This window comes from Watersipora subatra, chromosome 6 (genome assembly GCF_963576615.1).
Source record: "Watersipora subatra chromosome 6, tzWatSuba1.1, whole genome shotgun sequence".
NCBI lineage: Eukaryota > Metazoa > Bryozoa > Gymnolaemata > Cheilostomatida > Watersiporidae > Watersipora > Watersipora subatra.
Genome location: NC_088713.1, coordinates 12,764,052 through 12,780,221, shown reverse-complemented (window position 1 = coordinate 12,780,221; position 16,170 = coordinate 12,764,052). Strand labels below are relative to the sequence as shown.

Sequence of the window (16,170 nt, the reverse complement as noted above, 5' to 3'; positions counted from 1 at the left end):
AAAACAGCTCTATTGATTTCCTAACAATATTCCCTTAATTAAGATTTGTTATTATAACAAAGGAGGTAGATAAAGTTATTAAAAAATTGTTAGAAATAGAAGTGACATTTCTGGTATAACATCCTGTGCAAGACTTAGTTTGATTGTTTTATGCTGTTACTTAGAAACAGCTTTTAGGACTTTTGACACACCCTGCACAATGCTGGAAACTCAGCCGTTAAGAGACAATTCCTAAAATTTTAAAATGCCAATTATTGAAACTACACATTATTAAATGTAAAACTCTTTTAAGTTCGATGTCTAATTATTTTGATTTCAAAGTTGATTTTAATCAAGATGGTCAAAAGTCAACAAATTACCTGTGAAAAATGCCCCAACAATATTCCCTCAAGTTTCTGATCTCGAAAAAGAACTTAATTCTTAAAATTCCAGCACAGTCAGTTTTTGTAAAAACTTTCGACTATAATGTTTCATGAAACCTAAAAAAAGTTAGAAGATGGTTATCACAAAGTTGGATATTTGCTTCTCATATATCAACAGGCATTTCTGGCTTTATAATCTTCATATCAGCATCAAAAACCAACTACAGTTTTAGTTGTATGACAATTGATGTTCATAAACTTTACCATTCTTTAAAACTAGTTAAATAGTCACACATTTTTGTAGAGTTGGTGTCTGAAAAAAAACTTTTAGTCAGTTTTTATAGTTATAATAGCTTTTGAAGTTATTAAGGTGATTCATTAATAACTAATACCTTGAAATCAAATAATTAGTGTTGCTTTTGTAAGTTTCAAGTTTTATTAAAACCAGAATGTGGTTGTCATTAAACTAGTGGTAAATAAAAAGTGATTAGGTGATAAAATAAATCTGTAATACTCTGTAAAACAATTTGATATTTCTAAAAGCCATTAGTAATGAATTTATTCTGTTGTATTGCAAAACTGGAACACATTAATTTTCTCCCAAAAAAGCTACTTAAACAAAATTTACTTTATCATATGTACTAACGTTTCTTAAGTTTTTAAACTTAGTTCAAATGGTTGGGAACAATGTGGTATTCACATGCTTGCATAGATATAATATTAGAAAAATATACCAAGTTCATTTCTCTGTACTTTTATCAACTACCGTAACCGTAATCAAGAATAGCTTATTCCATTAGTTAGGTGTTTTCAGAAGCTTTTTTTTGGAAAACTTGGTTGAACCAGCCACCAGCCTCAACGTATTTTATTACAGCAGCCATAAAATAGTCTATATTTATTACTTACACATCGAGTTACTACCAAAAGTGCGAAATGCATTTTTTGGTAATTAAAGCCTTTTACTAAATGGAAAAATTTATTTCATGCAAATAGTTGTGGTGCCATTTGACTTGGAAAGTAGTAAAACAGTGTTTTATATGGAAATAGCAGAAATTCTAGTAGTCTTACACAAGAATTTAAAACAATCAGTTAGTAGTTTTAAATCATCTACATGTATGTAATAATTAACCTAGGTGATCAATGAAAATTTATACAGAATTTTTCCTGCACGCTTACAATGGACGGTTATTTATCCGCGTTGATGTTTGTTTTTTGTTTTATGTTTGTTATTTTTTCAGTTTTTCAAAAATATCTACCTGAAAATTTTCAAATCCCAAAGCGTCAAAAATTTTCTCTCGATTTTTTCAATGGGTTTGACATATTCATGCCATATTTTGATAAACATAGTTTCAGATGAATTTAGGAAACACTTACATTCAACGAGCTCAAAAATCTGCTTTCACTATTAACCATTCAGTGTACATATTACCAACAAAACAAAAAAAGTAATATCATAATCATAAACACATAAATAATTAAGATCTAATAACATAACCAATAGAAAAACATTACAACATAAACTCTAAATTACTAATGAACTAATTTTGGCCAAACCATATAAGACTTTGTATCATATTTTTGTCATGACCTTTTATCTTGATTAACTTATTCCTGGGTTTATTCCTGTTTTAACAACCCTATTGTTTTTGCATGATCTACAGTTGTGCTTTTGTGCCAAATTGGCAAATAAAAAACATTTTCGTTACTTTATTGCTTCAGTTTTTGGCATTGAAATATCGATTTGCTTAATATAATGTAACTGTAGGCTGTCAATGTGGGATTACCTAAATTATTTGTGGTTAGACTGTTGACATGTAGAACTGAAGATGGAACACTCACATTATTATAGATATAATTTGTGTTAACAGGTAGCATTAATCATTAACTGTAGGATTTGAATTTATTGGATGGTACTACACCTTCTCTTTTAGAATCGCTTCACTGCCGAACCTTAAAGAGCTGGACTTATCTCAATGTCGCATGAGTTCTGATAATGCTTTGGTCATTGAAAATTTTGATTCACTGGAGATATTTAAAATGAGTTTGTTCAACCTCACTGGATCACTACTCAAGTAAGTTGAAACAGCAACCTACCATAAATTACAAAAGCTATCATATCATCACTAAGCTGTTTTTTTTATTAACTATATATGTCTCAAGTTTTTATTTAGTTTTTAGAGGATTGTTTTAACCTTTATGGCTTGCCCAGTTTTGTCAAAGTGTGTCAATAACCCTGGGTATTTGGTACAGCAATTTAAAGTTTTTTAAAGTTTTATCAAAAGTAACTAAATGTGTTCATAATCCAGTGATATTCATTTAGTAAAACACTTGTAAAAAGTCTGGCAACCTACAACAAATGTGATAAAAAATGTGCTTCACCATTAATCAGGCAAAAACTGTAAAAGTCCATGAGAATTAAAAAAACACGTAAAGAGATTTACAGTAGTAGCAGATCTATCGAGCACATATTCATCATCATTTGAAGCACACCAATGGAAAAGGACACATTTGACACTTTTGTTGTCTTTGTCTAGAGGCTTCCATAGTTGGAAAACCATTTCACCCACTGTTAATGTATTCTTACACTACAATATTTTTTGGCATGTTCTCTAGAAAATTTTGGCATAAAAATAGCTCAAAAATAAAAATTAATGACATTTTATAGGTCCTAATATTTTAATAATTTATCGTAATATTTTAAGTCCACTTCAGATAGCTGTATTTTGATAACTACTTGTTTTAGAGCTTTTTAACTGAGAGCAATAAACTCAGCATAGTCTAATTGGTATAGGGGCTTTCATTCTGTTTTGCTAGCACTGGTTAGATGTATCGTTGCTATGATGATGCTAAAGGGTGCAGGAGTTATGATTTTTGTTAGTCTTCAGCGCTCAATTTCTAAAATCATTGGTTTACCGAAACTCCTAGTCTTGTGGTTGTTTTCCTGCAACAAACTCACTCATAACTGTCAGAAGAATAAAATGTTATATATCAATGGAATTAGCGGAAAGTTCTCTATCAGATGGTAGTTAAACCTGAAATTTTCCAACAGTATCAAATGGGCCCTTTTCCCTCGATGTGCCTCAATTAGAGACTCAAAATATACTGGAAAACAATAGTTAATATCATAAAATTATTTATTGTTATCACCATCGTTTATTACCTACCAACAAAACAGATCTATTGATTTCCTAGCAATATTCCCTTAATTAAGACTTGTTATTATAACAAAGGAGGTAGATAAAATTATTAAAAAATTGTTAGAAATAGAAGTGACATTTCTGGTATAACATCCTGTGCAAGACTTAGTTTGATTGTTTTATGCTGTTACTTAGAAACAGCTTTTAGGACTTTTGACACACCCTGCACAATGCTGGAAACTCAGCCGTTAAGAGACAATTCCTAAATTTTTAAAATGCCAATTACTGGAACTACACATTATTAAATGTAAAACCCTTTTAAGTTCGATGTCTAATTATTTTGATTTCAAAGTTGACTTTAATCAAGATGGTCAAAAGTCAACAAGTTACCTCTGAAAAATGCCCCAACAATATTCCCTCAAGTTTCTGATCTCGAAAAAGAACTTAATTCTTAAAATTCTAGCACAGACAGTTTTTGTAAAAACTTTCGACTATAATGTTTCATGAAACCTAAAAAAAGTTAGAAGATGGTTATCACAAAGTTGGATATTTGCTTTTCATATATCGACAGGCATTTCTGGCTTTATAATCTTCATATCAGCATCAAAAACCAACTACAGTTTTAGTTGTATGACAATTGATGTTCATAAACTTTACCATTCTTTAAAACTAGTTAAATAGTCACACATTTTTGTAGAGTTGGTGTCTGAAAAAAACTTTTGGTCAGTTTGTATAGTTATAATAGCTTTTGTAGTTATTAAGGTGATTCATTAATAACTAATACCTTGAAATCAAATAATTAGTGTTGCTTTTGTAAGTTTCAAGTTTTATTAGAACCAGAATGTGGTTGTCATGAAACTAGTGGTAAATAAAAAGTGATTAGGTGATAAAATGAATCTGTAATATTCTGTAAAACAATTTGATATTTCTAAAAGCCATTAGTAATGAATTTATTCTGTTGTATTGCAAAACTGGAACACATTAATTTTCTCCCAAAAAAGCTACTAAAACAAAATTTACTTTATCATATGTACTAACGTTTCTTAAGTTTTCAAACTTAGTTCAAAAGGTTGGGAACAATATGGTATTCACATGCTTGCATAGATATAATATTAGAAAAATATACCAAGTTCATTTCTCTATACTTTTATCAACTACCGTAACCGTAATCAAGAATATCTTATTCCATTAGTTAGGTGTTTTCAGAACCTTTTTTTTGGAAAACTTGGTTGAACCAGCCACCATCCTCAACATATTTTATTACAGCAGCCATAAAATAGTCTATATTTATTACTTACACATCGAGTTACTACCAAAGGTGCGAAATGCATTTTTTCTTAATTAAAGCCTTTTACAGAATGGGAAGAATATTTTTCATGCAGATGGTTGCTGTGCCATTTGACTTGGAAAGTAGTAAAACAGTGTTTTATTTGGAAATAGCAGAAATTCTAGTAGTCTTACACAACAATTTAAAACAATCAGTTAGTAGTTTTAAATCATCTACATGTATGTAATAATTAACCTAGTTGGTCAATGAAAATGTAAACAAAATTTTTCCTGCACGCTTACAGTGGACGGTTATTTATCCGCGTTGATGTTTGTTTTTTTGTTTTATGTTTGTAATTTTTTTAGTTTTTCAAAAATATCCACCTGAAAATTTTCAAATCCCGAAGCGTCAAAAGTTTTCTCACAATTTTTTCAATTAGTTTTACAATTTCATGTCATATGTTGATAAACATAGTTTCCAATGAATTTAGGAAACACTTACATTCAACGAGCTCAAAAATCTGCTTTCACTATTAACCATTCAGTGTACACATTACCAACAAAACAAAAAAGTAGTATCATAGTCATAAACACATAAATAATTAAGATGTAATAACATGACCAATAGAAAAACATTACAACATAAACTCTAAATTACTAATGAACTTATTTTGGCCAAACCAGATTAGACTTTGTATCATATTTTTGTCATGACTTTTTATCTTGATTAATTTATTCCTGGGTTTATTCCTGTTTTAACAACCCTATTGTTTTTGCATGATCTACAGTTGTGCTTTTGTGCCAAATTGGCAAATCAAAAACATTTTCGTTACTTTATTGCTTCAGTTTTTGGCATTGAAATATCGATTAGCTTAATATAATGTAACTGTAGGCTGTCAATGTGGGATTACTTAAATTATTTGTGGTTAGACAGTTGACATGTAGAACTGAAGACGGAACACTCACATTATTATAGATATATTTTGTGTTAACCGGTAGCATTAATCTTTAACTGTAGGATTTGAATTCTTTGGATGGTACTACACCTTGTCTTTCAGAATCGCTTCTCTGCCGAACCTTAAAGAGCTGGACTTATCTCAATGTAGCATGAGTTCTGATAGTTCTTTTGTCATTGAAAATTTGGATTCACTGGAGAAACTTAACATGAGTTCGTTCAACCTCACTGAATCCCTACTCAGGTAAGTTGAAACAACAACCTACCATAAATTACAAAGCTATCATATCATCACCAGGCTGATGTTTCTTTTATTAACTATATATGTCTCAAGTTTTTATTTAGTTTTTAGAGAATTGTTTTTAACCATTTGAGCCCCTGTCGCTATTGTCAAAGTGTGTCAGTAAACCTGGGTATTTGGTACAGCAATTTGTAAGCTGAAAAAACTTGCCACACCTGCTTTCTGCTTTACTCTGTCACTAGTCATGTAAGTTGAAACATGAACACCACTCAGTGGAACATACAATAGCTAATATAAACATAACTCGGAAGAAGTGTATCTCATTACTTCCATATGTCTCATGTTTCTGTTAAGTGATCAGAGGATTGATTTAAAATGTTTTAAATGTCAAATATTGAAACTACATATACTATAATCTATACCATTCCTAAGTTTTGTTGTTTAATTAAATTTGATTGCTAGGTTTAATTTTAATCTGTTACGCTAAGAGTCAACGCCCTATCTTGAAAAAAATGTTTCAATCATTTTTACTGAATGTGTGATGGCTGTGGATAAATAATTTTTCATTGTTTGGCTACACTCAGTCTATATTAAACTTGTGATAATAACATTGCGGGAAACCTCAAAGGTCAGATAATGGTTGTCATAAAGTTTAGATTTGTTTTTTTTATATAAAACAAGACTTTCTGGCAATATAATGATTATATCAGCATCTACACATGTAGGACCATTAAAACTTTCAATTGTATGTCAATCCAAGTTCACCACCTTTACTACTAGCTAAAACTGGTTAATCGGTAATGTGTTTTATAGTTAGTGTCTGAAAAATCTATTAATCTAATTTTTTATAATTATGATAGCTGGTGAAGTTATCAAGTCGATTTATTAAAAACTAATACCTTGAAGTCAAGTAATAAGCAATGTTTTTGTAAGTTTAAAGTTTTGTAAGAACCAGATTGTAGTTGTGATTAAATATTTAGTAATATTGTAATATTTTAAGTCCACTTCAGATAGCTGTATTTTAAGAACTACTTGTTTTAGAGCTTTTTAATTGAGAGCAATAAACTCAGCATAGTCTAATTGGTATAGGGGCTTTCATTCTGTTTTGCTAGCACTGGTTAGATGTATCGTTGCTATGATGATGCTAAAGGGTGCAGGAGTTATGATTTTTGTTAGTCTTCATCGCTCAATTTCTAAAATCATTGGTTTACCGAAACTCCTAGTCTTGTGGTTGTTTTCCTGCAACAAACTCACTCATAACTGTCAGAAGAATAAAATGTTATATATCAATGGAATTAGCGGAAAGTTCTTTATCAGATGGTAGTTAAACCTGAAATCTTCCAACAGTATCAAATGGGCCCTTTTCCCTCGATGTGCCTCAATTAGAGACTCAAAATATACTGGAAAACAATAGTTAATATCATAAAATTATTTATTGTTATCACCATCGTTTATTACCTACCAAGAAAACAGCTCTATTGATTTCCTAACAATATTCCCTTAATTAAGATTTGTTATTATAACAAAGGAAGTACATAAAGTTATTAGAAAATTGTTACAAAAAGAAGTGACATTTCTGGTATAACATCCTGTGCAAGACTTAGTTTGATTGTTTTATGCTGTTACTTAGAAACAGCTTTTAGGACTTTTGACACACCCTGCACAATGCTGGAAACTCAGCCGTTAAGAGACAATTCCTAAATTTTAAAATGCCAATTACTGAAACTACACATTATTAAATGTAAAACTCTTTTAAGTTCGATGTCTAATTATTTTGATTTCAAAGTTGACTTTAATCAAGATGGTCAAAAGTCAACAAATTACCTCTGAAAAATGCCCCAACAATATTCCCTCAAGTTTCTGATCTCGAAAAAGAACTTAATTCTTAAAATTCTAGCACAGTCAGTTTTTGTAAAAACTTTCGACTATAATGTTTCATGAAACCTAAAAAAAGTTAGAAGATGGTTATCACAAAGTTGGATATTTGCTTCTCATATATCAACAGGCATTTCTGGCTTTATAATCTTCATATCAGCATCAAAAACCAACTACACTTTTAGTTGTATGACAATCGATGTTCATAAACTTTACCATTATTTAAAACTAGTTAAATAGTCACACATTTTTGTAGAGTTGGTGTCTGAAAAAAACTTTTAGTCAGTTTTTATAGTTATAATAGCTTTTGAAGTTATTAAGGTGATTCATTAATAACTAATACCTTGAAATCAAATAATTAGCGTTGCTTTTGTAAGTTTCAAGTTTTATTAGAACCAGAATGTGGTTGTCATTAAACTAGTGGTAAATAAAAAGTGATTAGGTGATAAAATGAATCTGTAATATTCTGTAAAACAATTTGATATTTCTAAAAGCCATTAGTAATGAATTTATTTTGTTGTATTGCAAAACTGGAACACATTAATTTTCTCCCAAAAAAGCTACTAAAACAAAATTTACTTTATCATATGTACTAACGTTTCTTAAGTTTTCAAACTTTGATCAAAAGGTTGGGAACAATGTGGTATTCACATGCTTGCATAGATATAATATTAGAAAAATATACCAAGTTCATTTCTCTATACTTTTATCAACTACCGTAACCGTAATCAAGAATATCTTATTCCATTAGTTAGGTGTTTTCAGAACCTTTTTTTTGGAAAACTTGGTTGAACCAGCCACCATCCTCAACATATTTTATTACAGCAGCCATAAAATAGTCTATATTTATTACTTACACATCGAGTTACTACCAAAGGTGCGAAATGCATTTTTTCTTAATTAAAGCCTTTTACAGAATGGGAAGAATATTTTTCATGCAGATGGTTGCAGTGCCATTTGACTTGGAAAGTAGTAAAACAGTGTTTTATTTGGAAATAGCAGAAATTCCTGTAGTCTTACACAACAATTTAAAACAATCAGTTAGTAGTTTCAAATCATCTACATGTATGTAATAATTAACCTAGTTGGTCAATGAAAATGTAAACACAATTTTTCCTGCACGCTTACAGTGGACGGTTATTTATCCGCGTTGATGTTTGTTTTTGTTTTATGTTTGTAATTTTTTAAGTTTTTCAAAAATATCCACCTGAAAATTTTCAAATCCCGAAGCGTCAAAAGTTTTCTCACAATTTTTTCAATTGGTTTTACAATTTCATGTCATATGTTGATAAACATAGTTTCCAATGAATTTAGGAAACACTTACATTCAACGAGCTCAAAAATCTGCTTTCACTATTAACCATTCAGTGTACACATTACCAACAAAACAAAAAAGTAGTATCATAGTCATAAACACATAAATAATTAAGATCTAATAACATGACCAATAGAAAAGCATTACAACATAAACTCTAAATTACTAATGAACTTATTTTGGCCAAACCAGATCAGACTTTGTATCATATTTTTGTCATGACCTTTTATCTTGATTAACTTACTCTTGGGTTTATTCCTGTTTTAACAACCCTATTGTTTTTGCATGATCAACAGTTGTGCTTTTGTGTCTAATTAGCAAATCAAAAACATTTTCTTTACTTTATTGCTTCAGTTTTTGGAATTGAAATATTGATTAGCTTAATATAATGTAACTGTAGGCTGTCAATGTGGGATTACTTAAATTATTTGTGGTTAGACAGTTGACATGTAGAACTGAAGACGGAACACTCACATTATTATAGATATATTTTGTGTTAACAGGTAGCATTAATCTTTAACTGTAGGATTTGAATTCATTGGATGGTACTACACCTTCTCTTTCAGAATCGTTTCTCTGCCGAACCTTAAAGAGCTGGACTTATCTCAATGTAGCATGAGTTCTGATAAATCTTTTGTCATTGAAAATTTGGATTCACTGGAGAAACTTAACATGAGTTCGTTCAACCTCACTGAATCCCTACTCAGGTAAGTTGAAACAACAACCTACCATAAATTACAAAGCTATCATATCATCACCAGGCTGATGTTTCTTTTATTAACTATACATGTCTCATGTTTTTATTTAGTTTTTAGAGAATTGTTTTTAACCATTTGAGCCCCTGTCGCTATTGTCAAAGTGTGTCAGTAAACCTGGGTATTTGGTACAGCAATTTTGTATGCTGAAAAAACTTACCACACCTGCTTTCTGCTTTACTCTGTCACTAGTCATGTAAGTTGAAACATGAACACCACTCAGTAGAACATACAATAGCTAATATAAACATAACTCGGAAGAAGTGTATCTCATTACTTCCATATGTCTCATGTTTCTGTTAAGTGATCAGAGGATTGTTTTAAAATGTTTTAAATGTCAAATATTGAAACAACATATACTATAATCTATACCATTCCTAAGTTTTGTTGTTTTATTAAATTTGATTGCTAGGTTTAATTTTAATCTGTTACGCTAAGAGTCAACGCCCTATCTTGAAAAAAATGTTTCAATCATTTTTACTGAATGTGTGATGGCTGTGGATAAATAATTTTTCATTGTTTGGCTACACTCAGTCTATATTAAACTTATGATAATAACATTGTGGGAAACCTCAAAAGTCAGATAATGGTTGTCATAAAGTTTAGATTTGTTTTTTTTTATATAAAACAAGACTTTCTGGCAATATAATGATTATATCAGCATCTACACATGTAGGACCATTAAAACTTTCAATTGTATGTCAATCCAAGTTCACCACCTTTACTACTAGCTAAAACTGGTTAATCGGTAATGTGTTTTATAGTTAGTGTCTGAAAATTCTATTAATCTAATTTTTATAATTATGATAGCTGGTAAAGTTATCAAGTCGATTTATTAAAAAATAATACCTTGAAGTCAAGTAATAAGCATTGTTTTTGTAAGTTTAAAGTTTCGTAAGAACCAGATTGTAGTTGTGATTAAATATTTAGCAATTAAAAAAGTGGTTGAATGATTAAATAAATTTTCTAATACTCTGTGAAACAATAATATTTTCCTAAAAAGCCATACATAATTGATTTAATCTGTTGTGCTGCAGAGGTGGCCAACTAATTTTGCCTTGGAAAAGGTTAAGCAAAAAAATTTACTCTCTCAACTTTAATCAGGATTTAAGATTATGTTAGATGATTTCAGCTGTTAAAAATTTAAAAGTAAGAAAAACTTTTACATTGTCTATCAAATAGTTTATAAAACTTTGTTCTTATAGTCATAGACAATTCTATATTTACTTGTTAGCATGGACACGATAATAAACCTTATATCTAATCCATTTCTTTGCCCTTTCATTAAGATAATTCTCAGAAAAGTCGACTTATGTTGCATATTGTTCAGGAGTATTCATATGTTTTTTTTGTTATTTGATAGAAGCCGCACTAAATGTCAGTTTACTACAGCAGCCATGGAAGGATGTAGTTTTAATTTTTAACTACATATTGAGTGACTATCAAAAGTACTAAATGTTTTTTTATCGCAAAAAAAACTTTTTACAGAGCAGAAAATTTATTTCTCAAGCAGATATTTGCTGTTTCATTTGACTACGAAGTTGGTAAATTAGTTTTACATGAAAATTACATAAGTGTTACTATGCTAAAACTATAGTGTAATCAATAATTTACCCATTTTAAATCCACTACGTAATACCTATACTAGGAGATCATCAAAAGTGTAAACACAACTTACCCTATACGCTTATATAAAAATAATTTACCCAAGTTCATGTTTATCTATTTATTTTTATATTTGTCTTTTTGGTTTTTCAAAGATAAATACATGAAGATTTTCATGTATTTAAGCATCCAAACCTTTTTCACCATTTTTTCAAACTAATTTATAGTTTCAAGTCATATATTGCAAAAATCTAGCTATGACCAGCTCGACAAGGAATCTTTTTGTCCTCATAAAAAGGTAGTGTTGATATTTCAAACAAAACAAAAAATATATAAAAAAGTCGAAATTTGTCAGTCTTAAAAAATAATAAAATGAACAAAAAAACTTTCAACACAAACTTTGAATTACTAACAAATCCACTTTGTCTAAATTAGATTAATTTTCATCGTATATTTTTTCATGACTTTTTCCCTTGCAAAACTTACTCTTGTGTTTCTCTCAGTTTTAACTCGTATACAAACTTGTCAGATAAACGAGTATTCAGAGCAGAACGCAGCCGAGTTCAATAAATCAATTGTAGACGTAGTAAAACGGAAGTCGTATATGCAACTCCTGATTAACAGTAACACTAACTGTAGTAGTAATCACGCTAAACCATCAATTCGACCCAGAACTGCACGTAGTCATAGCAATTCATCATGCCGTAACGTTGGGAAATGTCATCCACCGAAACAGTGCCCAGCGAATGGTCGGTAATGTAACAATTGTGTTATACTTAATCACTATGCAAAACTGTGCAGGTCAGGTGCAAAGCAGCCAGGAACTGTAGATGAACTCACAGAATTGTATCATGAAGAGTTCCGCATCGAAACAGTATCACTGCCGTGTAACAATTGTGGAGATATACGAACTCATTTTACAGTCAATGACACCCTGCTAGAGGTTAAGATTGACACAGCTGCAAAGTAAATGTAATCTCGCTCGATCAAGTACGCCGTATAGGACTACACAATAAAATCGACCGATCACACTAGCACGCTACTAGGCATTGGAGGTGCTCAGACAGCAAAAGTAGAATCCGTAGCTGTACCACACTTTCAGGCAAAATTGCGATTTGAAGTAGTCAATAGCGACACCAGATGCCTACTAGTACTTAGTGATAGTTTACGATTAGGACTTGTAACACTTAGTCAGGAAGTATTCGAAGTAGAGCAAAAGCTGCAGGCTCTAGCTAAGCTACACTGACTAGAGGATCGCCATATTATCACCAAGGTAACCGAACCTACCGACTGGGTATTCACACTCGTAGTAACTGCCAAGAAGGACAGTACCGACGTATGTATCTGTATTGCCCGGGGTGACCTGAACAAGGCTATCAAACGACCTATCACCCACTTAAAACAATTGAACAGGTAGCAGCAAATATACCTGGAGCTAAGCACTTTACTGTAGTCGACCTGAAAGAAGCTTTCTACCATATACCACTAGAAGAAAGATCGTCATACCTTACCATGTTTGGTACACCGTTTGGCAGATACCGATATCTGCGTATGCCGATGGGACTCTGCTCGTCCTCAGACGTATATCAGCGCGCTATAGAACAGCTGCTGACCGACTATCCGTGCCAAATAATAATGGATGACATTCTTATAGCTGGTAAGACTGAGGATGAACACGACTCCAACGTCAGGAGAGTAATGAGACGACTGCAGGAGATAAACTTCAAACTCACGCCTAGTAAATGCAAGTATAGGATGACAGAAGTCCAATATGTAGGGCCTGTACTAACTGATCAGGAACTGAAACCTGACCCTGCTAAGGTCAAGGCAATCACAGACATGCCAAGCCCAACTAATGTAGAAGAACTACAGATATTCATGGGCATGGTCAAGTATCTTGCCAAGTTTATACCGCACCTGAGTGAGAAGACCACCGTACTAAATGACCTACTCCGTAAAGACACAGCTTGAACCTGGAAATCACAGGAGGGCACAAACGCTGAAAGCCATAAAAGACGAGATCGCTAACGCAACGACTCTTACCTACTACGACGTCAATAAGCTGGTGACACTTACCTGCGATGCCTCGCAATCTGGACTGGGGGCAGGCTGCCTTCAGGACAACAGAGTCGTCAGTTTTGCTTCTCGAGCTATGACAAATACCGAGAAATGCTAATCTCAGATAGAAAAGTACTGATGGCTGTAAGATTCGCCTGCAACCGATTCAGAGACTATGTGTTCAGAGACTTTACCGTAGAAACCGACCATCAGCCGCTCATATGAATATGAATAAGCCATTATCTGCAGCGCTTAGGAGACTTTGGAGTATGTTACTACAGCTGAAGCCGTATCGTCTGAACATTGTATACAAGAAAGGCAAGACACTATACCTCGCTGATACAATGTCTCGCGTCCATCTACCGGACAATGACTATAACGAACACATAGATTTTGATGTACTCGCCGTAACACCGATAATCGACCAGAAGTATCTCGAGCTACAGCAAGCCACAACCAGTAATCCCGTACTCAGTAAGAGAAATGAACTCATACAGGCTGGATGGCCCAGAAAGGAGGCCAGTGTAGCCTAAGATATCGAGCCGTATTTAGCATTTTGTGATGAACTCGCTGTTGAGAATGGTGTAGTCTACAGAGGTGAGCGTGTTATCATACTTCAATTGCCTAAAGATGACTATATCCAGCAGCTCCATCAAGGACATATTGGCATCAAAGCAACCAAGCGACGTGCCATCAATATACATGTAGTATGCTGGCCAGGCATGAGCGGTGACATCGACAAAGCACTAGCTCTCTGCAGTATATGCCAGACATCCAAAAATCACCAGCCGAGAGAACCATTACTATTGTATCCTGTACCGACGCGACCGTTGAGCATTGTAGCCACTGACATGTTCTACTGGAGATCGAATAAATATTTTGTGACTGTAGACTCATTCTCAGGCTGGTATGAAATTGGCACACTTTGCGACACCTCTGTGGCAACCGTGATTAAGAAACTAAAAGCCTATTTCGCAAGATTTGGTAGACCAGTGACTCTAATTTCAGATTGTGGTCAGCCGTACAGGTTAGAGGAGGTCAGAAACTTCATGCGAGCGTGGAATATCAAACACGTAAGATCTAGCCCCTACCACACATCCAGTTATTGACTGGCAGAAAAATCTGTTCAGACAGCCAAAAGCCTGATTGAGAAGACATTCAAAGAGGGTGGAGACATCTACATGGCTCTACTTAACCAACGAAGCACGCCGAGAAAGGATATGGGCTCGCCAGCTCTGAGAAACATATTCCGCCAAACTCGCACACCGATATCGACCGCCGAGACGCTCCTACAACCAACAATGATAGACTCTGAGGCAGTGCAACATAAGCTGTCACAAATGCGTGCTCGTCAGAAATCATATGCTGGTCACTCTGCTGTTACACTACCAACACTCACACCAGGTGATTCCGTGTGTATGCAGACCGACAAAGGCTTTTGTGACACCACCACCACCATTGTCGGAACAACCAACCCCCGATCGCATGTTGTGCAGCAAAACAGCAAAGCATACAGACCTAACCGTCGCTACCTGCTACACGTACCGACTCCTGATCTCGCTGATACCGTGGTTCGGCCACCACCTACTATGTCTACCACCTCAGATGACAAGACAGGTGAACCGCCAGCTCGCTTGACAACCGCCGACTCCTTCGCCGCAACTGACACTCCTGTGACAGTGACTAGATCAGGGCGTGCATTTGTTAGACCAGTTCGATTTGGCGACTAGGGGAAGGATGTAACATTCTATGTATGTTCTATGCATCCGTGCCTTCTAACTCAACTAATCACATGGCTCTCATTATAATATTATGTGTTAACTTCATCAGCTCTGTATAATATTAGGAGCTAGCATTATCAGCTTTGTATTATACTTTGTGTTAGCTTTATCAGCTTTGATCATAACTACGTGTCTTGTACTGAAACTTTCTCTTCTGGTCTAGAACTGTGAACAATAGACTCTGTTTCAATTCTCCAAAAAATATTCCTTTATTGAGCAACTTGTAACCAACATATTACAAATCCCTCTCCTTTTTGCTTAATCTACCCTGTTAATAATTTATCTCTGTGTCTCATTGGCAAATAGAACATAATTTTGTTACATGTACTTTATTGCTTCCGCTTTTGGCATTGCTTTTTCATATTACTTAATATAATGTATTTTTGGTTTTTATAATGTGATTACCTAAAGTATGTGTGATTAAGCTGTGACGTGTCAAACTGAAGATCGAACACTCACATTATCATAGAAATTGTTGTGTCAACATGCAGCATTAATCATTAACTGTAGGATTTGACTCCAATGGGTTGCCCTGTAGTGCTCTTCTCTTTCAGAATTGCTTCACTGCCCAACATTAAAGAGCTGGTTTTGGATGACTGTATCACACATTCCGCTGGTTCTGTTGTCATTGAAAATCTGGATTCGCTGGAAAAACTTCTCATACATTTTCTCGAAGTCACTAAGTCGACACTCAGGTAGATGGAAACATGAACACAGCTCACTCAGCTGATGTATCTTTTAATAATTATATATGTCAAAAACTTTTATTAAGTTGTGAGAGAATTTTATTTTAAGTTTCTCAAATTATTAATTTTGAAAC

The 16,170-nt window shown here is 33.2% G+C and overlaps 1 protein-coding gene across 2 annotated transcripts in view; it reads left to right on the top strand.

The window, feature by feature from the left end:
* The window catches only part of LOC137398582 (putative adenylate cyclase regulatory protein), a 132,450-nt gene that overhangs the window by 16,125 nt on the left and 100,155 nt on the right, over positions 1 to 16,170 (top strand). Inside the window, exons 5-8 of one of the 2 annotated variants that reach the window (XM_068084744.1) lie at positions 2,294 to 2,434; positions 5,824 to 5,964; positions 9,718 to 9,858; positions 15,905 to 16,045. In XM_068084744.1, the coding sequence (XP_067940845.1) occupies positions 2,294 to 2,434; positions 5,824 to 5,964; positions 9,718 to 9,858; positions 15,905 to 16,045 (564 nt within the window). The remainder of the gene's footprint in view (positions 1 to 2,293; positions 2,435 to 5,823; positions 5,965 to 9,717; positions 9,859 to 15,904; positions 16,046 to 16,170) is intronic. The other variant, XM_068084745.1, reaches the window with a different exon arrangement.